This window comes from Ascidiella aspersa, chromosome 3 (genome assembly GCF_963924565.1).
Source record: "Ascidiella aspersa chromosome 3, kaAscAspe10.2, whole genome shotgun sequence".
Classification (NCBI taxonomy): Eukaryota; Metazoa; Chordata; class Ascidiacea; order Phlebobranchia; family Ascidiidae; genus Ascidiella; species Ascidiella aspersa.
This window is the reverse complement of record NC_139449.1, coordinates 17547589-17565203: the sequence shown is the minus strand read 5'-3', so window position 1 is coordinate 17565203 and position 17615 is coordinate 17547589. Positions and strand designations below refer to the sequence as shown.

The following is a 17615-nucleotide window of genomic DNA, read 5'->3' as shown; positions in this document are numbered from 1 at the left end:
CCAACAAGTTGAAATTTCTACGTGTCACTTTTATTCTCAGTACCAGACTGTCCCAAACAGTCAGGCTTTTAAAGACTGTTTAGGCGCCCCGGTCATACACCCAAGTTGCCCCGCTTTGGCATTCGGTTATCCAGCATTTTAAATAAGTGTTATATAGATATTAGTGAAAAGAACCGTTTGAGGTAATCTTCTATAAAATTGGTTTCATTTTTTGTGACCGAGCGATTTTTCATATTACTATATAAAAAAATATAAGCGACCGTCGAAACTTTGTTTTTCTTAACCGTTGAGTGTTACACGTCTGGTTTATACATGCTTTTCTCAAATAGTTCCTTTATTGCTTCATAAATATCTGCTGAGAGACCGGCTGGATAAAAATTAGGTCCAGGAACTAGTATTAGCGGATACATGAAGGCCTAATGGAAATGCGAGGGTAGGCTGTATTTAAGAAGTACGGTAATTAAATTTTAAAAGATAAGAGATTAATTAGAAAAAAATGTTTTTGCACTAAATGTATTTCGACTTTATTTCACTTTCACATTTTTGGACGGAAATCAGTAGATTTCTAAAGTCTATTTGTATTTTTGCGGCAATTCATGACGTCATATCTGAAAATTGCTCGCCAACCGTGGTCCACGCTAAGCCCCCCAAAAATAAGAGTCCGCGGTAAAAAAAGTTTAAAACCCCCTGGGCTAGTTAAATAAAATGTAGCAAATATTTTTCAAACAGCACCATTTTAAACATAAAGCTAGACTACCGGTACCCTGTAACCTAACTTCCCAAGTTGTGACGACGTGCGAGAGACTTGTTTTTTTAAACGTTCGGATAAGATTCAACCTATTTATGAATATTCCGATTACTTTCGGTTCGACTCTTAAAAATCATTAAAAAATAAGCTATAACCGATTCATAAACATGTTTCCCGTTTTCGACATTTAAGAAATTCAAGTAGGTCTATAGCATATTTTAGTGTTTGTTTTTATCAGAGCTCCGCAACCTTTTGTCCCTTACGACAGGGGTCGGCAACCTTTTTTGCACTGCGGACCAGTTATAAATCTGAAATTTTGTCACGGAGTGGCCTTTAAAAAAACTGTTCAGTAAAGGAAATTTATTACAACTTTTTCAATGCAAACTTTAAGCTTGTTTTACCGCAACATGATGCTCGTATCTGGGAATTATTAAAGTTAATGAAACCCGCGTGCGGCTTGTTTTCGGACCGTCAAGCAATTAAACTCTTGGCCTCTTTTATAGGCCTTAAAATGTTTTATTGAATAAGTTACACTTGTATACCATTATCACCTATCCCAACTCTTACCAGCTTGTCAGAATAAGGATAATTAAAGCATTCATTTAAATTTTAAAATAAGTCACACATTTCGGATCTATTTTTTGTACAGGCCCCAAACGACACTTTTTGTTGCCATACTAGACGAAAAGACTAAATATTAAAATATAATGACAATACAAAAAACGTATACGAACCACAGACTGACACCTGGAAAGTATAGGATATAGTTATAATTATTCGTACAAGGCTTGCCAAATTTTTTACACCAAATTAAAAAAAATCTGTTTTTTTAACGTGGTTGATGTCACAAAATAAATTCATCATTTTGGCTTTCTTCTATCATTTTTGTATAGGTTTGCTAAAGCTAATTAAACTATATACATGTTTTTCGTAACCTTTTCTGCTTAAATATCAAAATAATAAATCTTTTTATTATGTGACATTGTTTATAAACATTGTTTGCATGAATTTATTGTATTTCACTTGAACATAAAAAAACATGATATTTTAGCCCATTTTTTGATACATTGTACGTCATGAGGAGATTTTGTAATAAAAATATGCATTTTTGGATGTTGTGAACGTGCTATGCAACTCATATGGCCACAGCACACTGGTTGTTTTCAACCTCACGCAAGCTTGATACTAATTGTTATTTTTCATCAGACCAATCAACCATGGAGTATATTTACACGAAAGTTAATATATTCGGAATATAAAAATACAGTTAATTGTTATTTACTTTTGTCCGGCTTTTTACGTACAGTTCGGGTTTAAATCAAAATTTAATCTGGAAACCCTGCTACGGACCGGTAACGAACTCCTCGCGGACCGGCACCGGCGGTTGCCGACCACTGCCTTACGACACACAAACAGATTTAGATTTCTTGGCAGCACACCTACAAAAAATAACCCAAAACGACAATAAACACATGGGCAAATAACCAATGCAGCCGGAGGGCGAATCTCAAAATTTTGACGTATTATATTCCCTTATCGTCGGCTTTAACATCCTGAAGCAATCTGATCAATTCTTGGACTTGCCTCGGTTGGCCCTAACGATGACTATAATCAGAGATTTATTAAGGTTTTAAATGAAATTAGGAAATTGAAACTCATTTAAAGACTGCAAAATGCACATGTACTCAAATGTTCAAACAGTCTTATAGTACCAACCAATATAAAGATAAAAATGTGCGGACTGAGGCGGATAATAAGAACCAAAATTCCTATCATTTTACATCGAAGTTGCACGGGTATAAGCGTATGTATAATATTTTCCGGGTTTAAGAAGGTAACATCCGTTTTTTGTTCGATTTACTGCTTACAATCAAAATCCCTGCCCAAACTGTACGCTTTTCGTACAGTTAGAGCTATATTTAGACTGCAGCTTTAGAAAAGCGCAAGCAAAAAAGTATTTTTACATCGCGGCCACCGGTTGCGGGGCACTGTTTTAGGGTAAAAGCGGGTATACGCCCTATACTACAGGTGCTACAGAAACTTCCAGCTAAGTTTAGCAAAAACATTGAGAAAACCAACTATTAAATCTGGTCCTTTTATTAAATCTTCGTTTCACGAGAAAAAAGTGCGAAAGCAAATTATATTCAAGAAAATTGTCATCAAAAACAAACATTGCACAAGTAGATTTCACATGGCAGACAGATTTCATTACACAATGGCTTCATGGAAATGCGGTCTATGTAATGCTTAAAACTTTTATAAAAAACAAAATGTTGTTGTAAAATGCAGCACCGTAAAGTGGCAATGGGAGTGGGTTCTACATATCCCATAAAAGGTTATGTTATTTATTAACAGCCAGACAAATTAACAGGTGATAAATTTTTTAGCAATAAAAGAAAATAAATTGAGAGTTAATATAACAATGTTTTTTCAGCGAAAATGAAAATACTCATTTAGCAATATTATACCTAGTACCTAATTTACAAGTGTCTATAGATGTGCCGTGTCGAAGCATTATGTTACTAAAAGCATTTGTTCCACGTCTAGAGTCTGTATATGAGCGACACTCGGCAAAAGGTCTGATTATCACCAGGTATAAATAAAAGGAATGCCCTTATTTTGAAAGCACTGCAGCGTCAGTATCTTGGTCGATCCAATTACAAAAATGTCACCAACGTAGCGTACCAATTTGGTCAAAAACGAAGCACAGTGCAATACAAATCAAATCGATTGCTCAAAACAACTTTTTTAGACAGCGCTTGTATTTACAAAATTGCAACCATGGAATGATGTTAAAGTTGGACAACGGCGTCACGTGACAGCCAAAGCGCGTGGCGTTGACATCACGGAATCGGATGACGTATCGTCACGTGGTTCTTGGCTGAAGGCGTTGAACTTGCTAAGCATGAGGGTCTCCATGTCAACTGCTTCGTCTTTTTCTCTGTGGCAACAAGTTGAAAGTTTACCAAAAACATTTTTAATTATAAATTACGAAAAATGCGCACAAAATTATTGTTTCCAATCATACTTAAGTCTTTGTTCTTCGAGTAGTCCGACTAATTCATCTCTTTGTTCCACAACATCCAACATTTTTCGGAGAATTTCCTTTTCCTGGGCCAACTCGGCAGAAGTCTTTCGCTTATCTGAAAATAGTATCAAGGTTGAGAACAATTTTTTTTAAATGATGTTAGCCTTTTAATTCTCCTAATTTTATTACTAAGCATTTTAAATAATATACGTAAAAATGACGACATCTTATCTTTATTGTCGTATATTTGTTTAGAATTGGATAACAAAATGTTGGATTTCGGATTACAAAACCAATCGTACCGAACTCTGCGCAAATTAGCCATTGTTTGTAATTAGGTGTGGATTTAACTAACTTACTTGATTTTAGTTTACTTACTAAAGTAAATTTTCAAATATTTAAATTTTTACAATGTTGTAGACGCAATATTTACACGTATAACATAAAATGTCATGCATGTCATGTTTACTAAAACATTTTTATTAAAGCGTGTAAATCTGGATTATTTTTTCAGGAGCTTTAAAGTGAGAAAATATATACGATTTCTGGCGATTAACTTGAAGAACAACTCACCATCCATTGCCATCCTTTCTCTAAGATCTTGCTGTAGCTGACTTTGAACGTCTTCAAGTTGTAGTTCGCGTTGACTGAAAAACAAAACGTAAGCGACTTCTTGAGCAGTAGACTGACTTAGCTATAAATTGGACTGAGTAAAACCGATTGTAAGGTAGTTAATTTGTAGAAAAGCGAAAATCAGTCGTAATCTCACACTTACTAAATCATAAGTTCATTTTCGTATCGGAGTAGGGCATTTTTATCTTGCACGAGCCGAAACCACTCTTGCATACACTGTGAGTCGTCTCGCTCCGTATCGTCTGTACAAATACAAACAGGTTAACATCAACACAAACCAGCAAACTCTAATCGTAGGGTATTTCTTAAAGACAACGCTGTGCTCTAAAGCTACCAAAATTGCAGCAAAGTTAACTAAACGGAAACCAAACTCTGCACGCATTTTTCCTCTCACCTCCGTCGTCTCGAAGCAGCTTTTCAAGAGTAACTCCCCTTTCCTCCAATTCTCGTTGCTTCACTTCGACCTCCTCCAACTGGCGCTGAATTACCTGATATCCAACAATTATATGAGGAAGTCGGTATAAATAATAATTAGGTGTAAACAATATGTATATTATGGTTTTTAATAGGCAACTATGTGTTGATGTACAAGCTTAAGTATAAGTATACATTGTTAAATATTAAAACATTGTTAAATATTAAAAGAAAAACTTGCTTCAGTTCATTGGTTTTGAAAACGTCAAAAATGTATTTTGAAAAGTTATATATTTATTGTATATAACATTAAATACGGTCAAAATGTCTGTCTTGTTCTCGTCTAGTGGCAATTCTACTATTAAGCAGTTTTTGAAAAGCGCAAGTAAAAAATCGTCCTGCAACATAGCGGCACACCGGTTGCGAAATATCGTATTGGTTTGGAAGTATGAACACTGTTTTACAATGTTTAAAGGGAACTTGAACCATGAACATATTCCGACCTTTTTACGTACTTGATATTCATACAGTACTTCAGTAATCCACAGGTACACACAATGAGTTTTATTTCTAACCCAAAATAATTGACAGACACTCCAAACCTGTGCTCTCCTAAGACGTTTCTGAGCCTCCATCTTTGCTTGTCGCCTTGCTGCGATCTGGACTCTCCTGGTTATCTTAGCGTCGATCTCAGCCGCGGTTAGTCCGCTTATCGTGTTACTGCGTTTCTTGCTGCTGCTTCCTTTTCGCCAACGTGGGTCTAGGTAAGCAAAAACAACTGTAAATTTCACCCCTGCGTAGGTTATCGCAGAAGCTTGTTTAGAAAAACGCTTTGCCTACATTTTTTTAATTAATTACGCAAGTTTAGGGCCCACAGTGTAAAACTTATAAATAAAAAAAGTCTAAAATATGTACCGCAGTTCAAATAAAACATATATTACTTAGTATAATATGCTTTACAACGCTGGGAAAATTTTTACATTTATATCGTTTAGACTAGAACACTACAATACTCGAATGTGTGTTCTTTTGTTATACGTCACTTACCGTCTTCGGCACTGTCGAGCGTGCTTGATCTTTCCTTTATCCTTCTTACGTTCACACTTTCTCCAGGGATGTCTGGTAGAAGTCGGACTCGTTCTCCTCTTAAGATCGCTCGTTCGCGCTCTGCGTGGATCAAATCCAGATTTTTGAAAAACTTTTCGATTTCTATAAGTTGCTGCTGGGAATGCATCAAATGTTTTACTAGTGGTAATTTTCTTTCTTAAACTTTTCAAATTCTTTATGAAATCAATTAAATATAAATGTATGCTTTACCAAAAGCGGAATTAGGTGTTATTGATTACATTGTATAGTGTGACAGAGTTGAGGTTAAGTATTTACTTGGAGTGCAGTGACTTTATCCAGATAAATAATTAATTAACACTTATTATTAAAAATCAAGGCGATATCTGTATACTGATATTGATATTACGACCTGCCTTAACAACATATGTACCAAAGCATTGGTTCTTAAACTGGGGTCCATGGACCCTTGGGGGTACGTCAACTAGTTTTAGGGGGTCCATGAAGGCCTGACTGAAAAATTAGTGTATATTTGGAAAGTCATCACTTTTTCAAAGAAAATAGTTTAATTGAATATAAAAGGCTTTTGCACGGATTGTTTTTATACTCTGTTTCACTTACATATGTTTTTCTCGAAAGCAACAGATTTCTGACGTCTATTTGCAATGTAAGATTAATTTATGTCATCTGTAAAAAAATCTTGCCTACCATGGTTCACGCGAAGTAAAATATTTATTTAAACCACCGCAGTAATAAAAGTTTAAAAACCACTGTACCAAGAGGATATATAATTTGCCAGCTACGGGTCTGGTAGATCGGCTAAAGTTATCTTTGAAATTTGGCAAAAGTCTTATACTACATTTAATCAGTCGAACCTCTGCGAATATATAAACGAAACAAAAATCACAAGCCACTCAATAAGGCAAAATTTGTGACTTACAGCATGCTAAACAAGTACTAGGCCTGCAATCGCTACGGCTTTCGCTGACTACAAATATCCGCGTCCCGTGCGACCGACGGGGAATACAAAGCACTCGAACGGCTTTAGACAAACACTGCGCAGAGCGTACAACGGTACGAGCACCATATCCAGGTGGATATCGATTGGCATAGCACTTTCTCGCTGGTGAAAGCGATATCATTCAAGGGGTTAAAGTGACAAGGCGGGTCTAAACGTGCCTTTAGTTGTTATTAAGGCATGTTTTGTTGGGCGACAAGGGGCGTATTTTTCGCGTATCCGATTTGTCCTAGCGCGACGGCTGATATAACGTCAAGCGGTACTTTATGATTGTATCGCAAATTGTTTGCAGCATTTGGTAGGCGTGTCTGTTAAATCAAGGCACATTCCCAAATTATTTAGTACTTATCGAACAGGCTAACTTTTGTGCTATTAAAAAAATAGATATTCTTTTCATCTGCTGACGCCTTTCGTTGGATATTACACAATTTCTGTGCCACAAGCGCATTTTAGTGGAAAATAAAACTTGTTCTTTAAAAGTTTACAGTCAATCGTACAAAGTAAAAAGTAAAACCAACCACTCTGTACTAAGTCAAATCAACCCCACTACAGATGTAGTACACATACTACGAGAAAAACTAATATATCAGCTCACCTGATTGGACAGGATATTTTCGTTCGAGTGTTGTCATACCATCAACCTCGTAGACTTGTGAGGAACGCTTCAGCTTATCTTTCTTCTTGGGAGACAATCGGAAAAGTGACTTTGTTCCCTAAATGAAAACGAATGTGTTAAAAATGGACGTGTTGTATAGATACTATAAGTACTGTTCTTACTTTGGGATTAGTTTGCTTCTTAGCTCCACCACTTTCAGTTCCCGACCCTGTAGTCACTGTAGATTCTGCTTTGCTTTTGCCTAAGATAAAATTCCGAAACAGGACACTTAAAGATTTAATAGGTGCTAAATTTGTTGTTGACTGAAAATAAAGTAACTTACACACAATGCAAAAACGTTTAGCATGCGGATATTATAAAATAAAGTATGAATCTATAAGAGCACTCTTAATTCCGTTATAACAAGACAGTTTTCCTAAAACGTGGTTAAGTATGAACTCACTTCTTCTAAGTTTTCCCCGCTTCTTTTTCTTTTCAGCGCTTTTCTGTTTAGGAGTTGACTCGATGGGAGATGTGGTTTCGGTCGACTTCTGTAAGCTCTTTGCAGCCAGGTTAGGAATGGGGAGGGCTCGTCGCATCTTGTGCTCGACAGGAGCTACATAAACCCCGGTTTGAAGTTGATTTTTTTTTTTTGGGGGGGGGGGGAGATTTTTGGAGAAGCCACACGACAATTTTTTTTTTTCCTTTCTTTTTTGGAAATTCCCTAAGTTGAATATTCGGGACCCCTTTTTGGATTTATGAATACGCCCCTGCTTCCAAGCCAACCATAACTAATTGTTAAAAAGTTACTTTTGTTCCATAACCTCATGTTAACAACCTAGAACTGTCCTAGGAAAAAAAGTTTAACCTTATAAATGCTAGCATTGATATTCAAAAATTGATTTTACCTCTCATTAAAAAGTGTTGTACTAGCTGTTTTATTGTATTTTGTTAAATTTTCTTTAATATTTCGGCCCACGCGCTTTTTATCTGTGTTATCAGTTTGATACGTCAATTTTACTGATTGCATCGTCATTTAGTGGCAGCAGTTATGACTTACGTAGTGCACCACTTGCTTAGAACAGTTGGTTGGATTTTTTATTGACTTATTGCATACATCTTGATTTATATTGTGTTGTTTTTAAATACTTATGACCCTTTTAGGAGCTAAATATTTTTATCATATAAAATCCAAACAAACTCATTTTCAGGTTACTAAGTTCCGTACTTAGGTTAATCTTTATCATTGATGCGTAACCAGAATCGTTTGTTTTTCACCATTCGGATTCAGGCTGATTGCCTTTGCAACAGTTGAGCCATTTTAACCGCTAAAATGAGTTTAGTGCAAAATTCTATTTAGAATTATATATTGTCAAAACAATGTTTTTTAAAGTAATTTAAATCGGGGAAATTTATAGAAATATTAGCACCTCAAGAGATTTTCGTACCTTCCGTATCTTTTTTTTTGTGCATTCTCCTTAGCTTTTGTCGGAACGAGTTCTTTCGCTTTGGTTTTGGAGAATCTCCGCTGTAAGAAATATCGCAAGACGCTGATTGGGTGGACGGGGGGTTGCTATCGTCTGCTGTTGTAGGCGGCGTCTGTTGCACTCTAAAGTCGACTTCATCTGCAACAAACAATACTCATTTTCCGAAAAAAAAAAAAAAAAAAAAGCACAGTAATATTGTGACAACGCAGTCTGGAACACAAAGTATTAGCTACAATACTAAATAACACGCCGCTGAAATATAAACCATTGTGCCGCCGTTTAATCTCGTTTATGTTGTGTTCTTTATTTTAGCAAGTTGAGAAAACCGAACTAAGACGTTCGTTTATTCAGTAAAGCAAAGTAAAAGTAAGGATATTCACCAATAGAAGACGAGCTTTTGGCAGCGTCCGATTTTCTCCTGACCGTCTGAGCTTTTAATTTTTCAACTCGTTGTTGGACTCGAAGCTGCGTACAAATTAGAATTGCACAAGGTTTATTAAATTACTTGTGCAATATGATATAAAATAATGCAGTGTTTTTTTTCTGAAACGTTAAAGCATTAACAAACCTTTAAGCAATATTTTGTTTGCATTTAAAAATAATATTTGTTTTTTGATGAAGGCTCGTGTCTCTGGTTATATTCCTATTAAACGCAAAGGCGTTCAGGAATAAATGAACGAGTCAGTAGCGGTTTACGTCCATTTCTCGGTCTCCCTGTCATCACTAAGAGTGCAGACGCTATCACGGAGGTAGGGGCCAAGTCAAACTCGCATGGCAGTAGGGATTTTTTCATTATTACTTAAAAACAGTTTTCGCCGAGAAAAATCAAGTTTCAACTGATCCAGGCGGTTGCTAAACAGTAATTATTCCGTTTTTCCTGTCCAGTAAATAAACACACCTCTCTTGCCCTGAGCTGTTCGTCTACTGACGACAAAACATGTGCTGAACTTTGTGGAGATTGCGGGGATCCGGTTGGCGACAGCGCTTCCAAGTGGGCGATCTACAATGTAAATAACCAAATACGCATGAAGAACATCATGTCACGCACGCAATAAGTTAACTGAAGCGACAAAAGTAAAATTAATTGTATTTGAATGAGGTGTTTTGGGGGCGGTAAAATACTTTACCCCCCGAAAATGTAAATTATAAATCGCCGAGTAAACGTACCAGAATAAAGAACCGCCGAAAAAGTCACATAATAAGTACCAGAATAAAGAACCGCCGAAAAAGTCACAGGATAACGACTGTTACCTTGGGTAGAGCTGGAAGTGATCTCCTGTTGAGCGTGCTATTAGCTGAAGTTGGCGGAGTTGGAGGAAGGCGGCGGTTGGCAGACAACTGGGATTCCTCGGGAAAAGAAGTTGGTTGATCCGATCTGGCGTCTAGAAACAACATTAAGGTATTAATATCATGTTTTTCGTCTATTCCAAGAACCTAAGGGGCTACGATGGTTCGATTGGATTTTTTTTGTAAATCGTTTTGCGTTTTGTTTAAACTTGTTTTCATGATACTTGCAATTAAAAAGAAGAAACGTTTGTTCCGTTTTATTTTCATGAAAAATTTTGTTATGGCATTAAATTATGACATTGCAGTTCGTCAAATATGACACAGCAAACAGTTTTAAGTATTGCGTAGTAAACCACCGTGTTGATATAAGAGCAGTAGGCAAAGTGGTGTGATAGTATATAGATAGATACAACACCCCCCGTCTACTATTTTAAGTAATCTATCAGTAGCAAAAGGGAAATGAGACGATGAAGCACTAACCTTATAACTACCACTAAAAGTGTTACGCCTATAAATATTATGACTGGCAGAGATATTTTTGATTAGTTTGTTGTTGGCGTGTTTAAAAAAAACAAATATCTTTCCCATATTATATTAGGTTAATGGTTTCTTGGTATTACAGGAAAGTGATTTATGGGATCATAAACAAATCAAATGATAATCAAGGTATATTATTTTTAAGTTTATCTGCGATCTTATTGACTACGATTTGTAACATTAAAGAAAGAATATCGCGATAAAAAAGTTTAAGCAAACTCAATCCCAATAACTTAAACCCAGAATTAAGTCCAGAAGCAAAAGGCGATGTGAAATTCAACAAGCCACAAACATTGATTATGAAAGAGTACGTGTTCTCTTGCAGTGGGCTTTGTATGAGTGTTGAGTTTGCAATTGTACGAAAAATATAACATTAACGAAAACGTTGGGCGTTGTCTGTTTTATCGACATTAAAGAGTATATGGCGGCAGCACTTGTCGCGTACTTTAAACATTCCAATAAGGCGGCGGTAGTTAGAAGTTGATCCAGTTTCACCGCGTTCACATATACAGTGAAGATCGCCAGTAAACATCGCAGGCAGTAACCTAGGTAAATTCACGGTGTTTTGTGTCTTTACAGAATACGATATTTTAGGATACTGGACAACTTTCTAGCGCAGGTGAAAGTTAACAAAATAGTATTGCATTTACTCACTTTGTAGACACGCAGGAAAAAACAGTTCAGGTTTTTTTTAAACTCCAATTTAAAATTGGATATAAAACATAGTGCTGGTGTGAATATTTAATCTGACATTTTCAGAATAGCCACCACACTAAAAGAACAAATTGATGTTACACAGATGAGGAAACACGGTAACGCAAAAACCATCATGATGGCATGGAGTCTTTTCGAAACGTTTGTGAATGAATAGCGAAAATGCCGATAGTTAGAAATAATATGCCTTTCGTATTTTTATTAAATAAATCAAGATATAATTAATTCCACTGTTTTTTGTGCTTTGTAAATGACAGCAAGTTCACTTATGATTACACGATGCCGAAAACATCAAATTTTTGTATGGCGCATACACAACAGACTCGCCGAAATTGCAATAATTTCTGATCTTTTGTACAATTTGCATGACGGTGGGCTGGGCGGGACGCACTGGCCGTGGGAAGACGCCTCTGGCCCCGGGGCAGATCTGACGGTCATGACGTCACAGTCAAACGCGCCAAAAGCGAAATGATTTAATTCTGCCAATCGAATACCGAATATTTTGATGGCGCGATAACGATGTAGCCTCAACGAGTAAGTTACTCACATTTTACCATTGTAGCGCCATAGCTGTCTTTCAATTTTTTAAACTTTGCAACGTTTTTTAGATTAAACGAAAAAATAACACCGGAAAAGTCATTTAAATTGTGTGATATTGTCGATAAGTTTATCAGGCAAAATTAGGTTGCTAAGCAATTTTGAAACAAATAAGACAATTGCAAAGTACTAAAATGGCTAATACATCTAACACGAGAAGTAAATTGTTTCCTAATGAATGTGCATGATGCTGCACAGGGAAACGAAGCGCAGGTGACCAAGAAAGCTAAATGTTTATGACAGACACACTTCTTCCGAGAAAATACGTGGCGACGAGAGGTCTACGCGTGCCAGCGTCACTGCATAGTCTGTTAGAGAAGTTAAACTGTCCGTAAGGGTTTGTTTTAAGTGGTCGTGCTTATGTCCGTGCAAAGTAGTGTATATTTGAAATATTATAATCTGTTATTTCAGAAAAAGAATATTGTAAGCTTTGTATGAGATATGCATGACAGGGTTTTAAAATAGCACTACGTGTGCCAGTGATGAACAAGCGGTACTTTATTTGAACATCAACTTTGTTTGTCGAGTCGCAGATTACGTAGTTTCCATGAAGTATGAAGTCGAATGCGATTTTTAGGCGCAACGTTTTGCTTGTTTTAAAAAGCAGTTAAAGCTTAAGCGTATATTTGGTTAGCCGCACATTTATACAAGGAACTAAATGGGTATTTTGTACCAACATTGGAGATCTACAGGAGTGGGTTTGAGAGTACGATAAAAATGCCAGTTGACTTAACGTTAAAATGTACTTGGTCAAAAGCCCTTGATCGTCTGAACAAGGTCGAAAATGCTTGAATGCCTTGAGATTTTTTATTATTAGGAAACAAGTAACGTATGTTTTAGCTTTTAGAAAACAATGCCCTCGGTTCTATAAAATTGACTATCGATTAAAGGATGCTCTTTAAAAGTGAAATATTAAGTTTATTAGCAATTTTTCTCGTTACTCGAAGCGAGGGAATTCCTGCACCTCAAGTCAAAACGACGCTGAAGCGGGTGAAACTGCGAAGCGGGAGCTCTACAAAGCCTCCGTCCTGGTGGCGCAAACCTGACAGGAGTTTAACACTTGGGGATAGAAACAGATATTTTAACGTTCGAAAGATGGTCGGTAGAGGTATGTTTACGGAAGACATTTTTGGAACAAGTTTAAATCTATTTTATATGTTTGAATTGTTTTAATTACGATCAGCCAAACGTAAAAGTTACATGGACGTCGTTGTAAAATAAACCAGTTTTCGATTGTGAGTAATCATATAACGTAGAATTAAACTTGTGTAGAGATTAAAAAGGGCAGTTTTATTGGCGTTTCAGTCTTTTACCAAACAAATACCACTTTTTACATAGAATTACGAAGAAATACTAAATATGTATAGCCACTATTCAAAAAAGGACCGAACGACAAAAATGTGACTAGCACTTCTCTCCCAATCAAAAATTAATATGTGTAGGTTGTGTTCTATGCCATAGTGTTGGGTTGTTGCCTCGCGAACTATGCCTAAATGCATTGAATGTTGCAGGTTTTCCCACAACTTGTGCCAGTCGTGTGGACTTCGGTTTGCCGCGCTGCTGCGATGGCCAGGACGCCAACTGCTATACTGCGGCTGGATGCTTCTGCGATATCGCCTGCCACATGTTTTTCGGCGACTGCTGCCCGGATCACAGAGACCAGTGCTACGATGAACTGAAGCTCTGTCTTTTCGGTAAGTCGCCGAAATGACGAAACAAATCAGAACTAAACGTGTAAAGAGCAAGCAATGTTGTTCCACGACAGCTTAACGACGTTGTTAGCTACCATTATTACGCATATTAAGATTGTTCTTCTAAGTTCGCGCCTTCGCTGCCGCGATTGATTTAATCGCCTATCTCTGCCAAAAAATCGGTATAAAGATAAAGCTCTCTGTCAAATAAAATATAAGTAGTAATAGACTGATAAACAAATGACTGTTAAACTAAATATCACTTCTATGTTTACAGAAAAGCAAACGACCAGAGTTACACCGAGGCGAAATTTCCCTAATCCAGACCACTTGAAACCAAATGCGTGCTGTGGATCACGAGCTTACAGCATTGCTCAAAAGACATGCTGCTCAGGAAATCTAGTAAACGAGTCTGAGGCAAACTGTGAATGAATAATGTCTTTCCAAAATCGGGCAAGAAAAAAAGATGAGGAAGAACAGGATTTGAACTGATTCGAGCCGCGAACGATGAAGCGGCTTTTTATCACAAAGGTGGTGGAGCGGCAAACCATTGTGGGATATTATACTGACACATATTTCGCCTCTGAGTATAATTACAAAGGCATGTGTCGTATTTGTCAGCGGTAATATTAATGGCTTGTCTGTAGCCAATTGGAGCTATGGTTCTTATACTGAGGTACCTGGGGAGTTTTAAGGGGGCCGCGTAACATCATCAATTTTATAACTGATTATTTTTTTAGGCGAAAATTTTTCTCATTGAGTCTAATGATAGATAATACAATATTTATTTGAAAGCGTGAATTTATTATTTTTATTGGTTTTAAAAATAGGCTGGGGACCTATATTATTTCAAGGAAGCACAAGGGAACGGCAAGGTGAAAAAGTTTGAGCACAATTCAGTATACTTAAAAGAAAGCAAAATTTCCCAACGACCGCCAATGGTGTCCTAGCAGATTACTGGGTTGCTTACGACCATGTAAATAAATATTTATTCATGTTGTACTTCCCTTTAGTCATTATGTACTTTCTCTTTTATGTATATATAGCAAAACTTGCAATAAACACCCCTTTGTTCACTTATGTTATTTCAACTGGCCGTTTGTGTTTTTAACTGGTTGCGTCTGCGTTTCTTCCCAAACCACAGTGAAAGAATACCATGCAGTTAACAACGACTTACCGTTCTCCGCTATCTGCAAATCGTCCAGCTGGTTAAGAACATGTCGTGTGCCCGGGGGCGACGCTAGAGGGCTTGTGGTGTGGTCAGGGCGTCTTGTTAGTGGCGTCTGAGCCATGGGAGTAAAAAATTGGTCGCTGTCGGAATCGTAGCGAGAGGCCGGTGACAGCCCAAGTTGGGCTGAAGTGGTGACAAGCGAATCCAGTGGAGAGGCTTCGGTGATTTGAATACCGACTCCAGGAGTTCTAAGGCAGAAAAAACATGAAAAATTGACTTTAAAGTGCTAAATTTTTGACTAATTAGGTTTGCTTAGCCTTGCAACGATCGCAATAAAAGTATTTTGTTCATTGCAGAACGGAATCATGGCGTACATTGGACACGCCGTGCTTAATTACAATTAGAAAGTCGCAAAACACCACATCTAGAAAATCATGTTAAACGTTTGTTTATCAAGATAATTTTTTTTCTGTAAAAATAAAACAACTTGGGAGCATAATGGTTAGAGGTTGTAGTAAGACGTAATAAGAATATCAAAGCCCATACAGAAGTAGGTATCTTTTGAACGTTTCGAATAACTCTTCATTCGACACGTTCAAAACAACTTGCAATCCGCATATTTTAGTAAAACCTGACACCGGATTTTTTTTAAGAATTCAAATAAATATGACGAACACCCCTGTGGTACCAACCTGGTCAATAAACGTACGCTATTATATAGTATACTAACGTCGTAAAAAAATAAGTTTATTGTAAACACTTACTGAGGCGGTGCACTGGGTTCGGTGGGAGAGTCGTCGACGTCGGAACCGAATTCAGGTTTGGCCGGCAAGGTTCGGTCGGCCGGGGCGTCCCCACCAGCGCCCACTGGCGGCGCGTCGGCAGTTTCAGGTTTCGTCTGCCTGAACCACTTGTTGCGCTCGCTAAGTCGTGACTTCAACCGGTGCTCAAGACTGTGTGGTAATTAAAGCCGAAAATTAACCTAAAAATGTCGGTTCCAGGGCTAGCTCCAAACTTTATATTCTAAGTGGATTTAATGTGGCAAAGAGAAATTATACCTTACACAGGGGTGTTCAAATGATTTCTGCCATGATCCACCACAGCCAAACCTGACAACATGATGATCCACCAAATACGAATAGTAAACATATTGGACACGCTTTAATTTTTATGGTGCTTTACTTATGTAAACCCGATAAGTTTTATAGTTAATCTTGTTTAGTGTTTGTTAACCTTTGTAAGTCTTGGCGAACGTGGCGAGCGAAGCGAGCGTGATTTTTTTAGGTACACCGGCATTTCTTTTAAATTTCTTGCAAGTGTTTATTACATTGCCGAAAATACAAAATGTTAAAAATATATGTCCAATATTTTTGAATGCGTTTTCCATTAACGGTAAAGAAGCGCTGATCTAGTTCAAAAGACCGCATCAAAACGTTAACAAGCCGGACGTACAAAGATGATTCGCGCAAAGCGGGAAAACTTTTTGCACTAACGTAGTTAAAATAGTCAAAAAGTATTTGAAATGGACTCGTATCTAGTTTGTCAAATAGGCGGCGGGCCGAATGAATTACATTGGCGGGGCGCATCCGGCCCGCGGGTTGTAGGTTGCTGACCCCTGTTTTAGACTTTAGGCCTTACAATAGCATCGAATTGGGGCTTTCTGTCGTTGACCGATATCCTCAATAGCTTACAAAGATTAGCATTTGGGAGTCTCGTTCTATGCTTGATTTTTTACAAAATTCATTAACACTGAAAATTGATATTCACATGAAAACACTGTAGAAAGTTTGTTTTTTAAGACTACATTAGAAGATCCGCACAAAACGCTGAAAAGATCCGGAACCGGATCGCGATCCGCCATTTGAACATGACCGCCTTACGACATCCGCAATATATACAAGGCAGCGAAACAAACCCCCTTGTTTCCGCAAAATACTAGGAGATTGTACTTTACATTTACATACTGCTTATTATCCGGAAAATCGGCTATAGCTCAAAACTTATCGTTGTTAAACCGTTAAATCAATTGTAACAAACCGGAAAAAATTAAAGAGGGGTCATCTTTTTTTAAAAAAAGGTGAAATACCTGTCGAAAGAGGATGTTCTCTCGGGAGGAGGGCGTGGTTTCCTTGCACTCTCGTCAGCAAAGATATCGCGACCTGGGTTGTAGGCCGATATAAAGGACTCAGCGTATGACGCATCTGGTGGCTGACTCGCCTGCTCTGTCGCCAACGTTTCGTCTAGACATGGGTTTTGTGTCAAATTGTTGTCTACTCTATTCGAATACTAAAATTAGCACAGTTTTTTAAACTAATCAATGTTGAACCCGTTTATAAAGGCGACAGTCAATTAAAAGTCTAAATCGCTTACTAAGCACTAGAAATATCCTTGGGCTCGAATATGTTGTTTATTTGGGTAATTGGAATTCTATTTAAAACACGTGTTTAACGCCAAAGGTTGTTTTTAATTTATATATACGCACAGGGCAACAATTTATTACCGAAAAGCTTTTTCCTAATCACAATGGCAATCGAATGATAAACCGCGAGCGCCTAACGTGTAACGCCAGGTGCATAGATGATTTAATTAAATAAACTATGATAGAAATATAGTACTGAATCCATCATTAA

General features: G+C 37.3%; 1 protein-coding gene across 1 annotated transcript in view; it reads right to left on the bottom strand.

Moving 5' to 3' along the window:
* Positions 1-2835: 2835 nt before the first annotated feature.
* The window catches only part of LOC146160480 (uncharacterized), a 41161-nt gene continuing 26381 nt past the window's right edge, over positions 2836-17615 (bottom strand). The window contains exons 28-44 of the mRNA XM_083385790.1: positions 17072-17225; positions 15750-15938; positions 14992-15233; positions 10240-10370; positions 9887-9988; positions 9369-9453; positions 8950-9126; positions 7965-8117; positions 7684-7763; positions 7502-7619; positions 5871-5990; positions 5426-5583; positions 4804-4897; positions 4552-4651; positions 4350-4423; positions 3777-3891; positions 2836-3689 (exon numbers count right to left, since the gene is read on the bottom strand). Coding sequence (XP_083241916.1) covers positions 3560-3689; positions 3777-3891; positions 4350-4423; positions 4552-4651; positions 4804-4897; positions 5426-5583; positions 5871-5990; positions 7502-7619; positions 7684-7763; positions 7965-8117; positions 8950-9126; positions 9369-9453; positions 9887-9988; positions 10240-10370; positions 14992-15233; positions 15750-15938; positions 17072-17225 — 2222 coding nt within the window. The 3' untranslated portion in view covers positions 2836-3559. The remainder of the gene's footprint in view (positions 3690-3776; positions 3892-4349; positions 4424-4551; positions 4652-4803; positions 4898-5425; positions 5584-5870; positions 5991-7501; positions 7620-7683; positions 7764-7964; positions 8118-8949; positions 9127-9368; positions 9454-9886; positions 9989-10239; positions 10371-14991; positions 15234-15749; positions 15939-17071; positions 17226-17615) is intronic.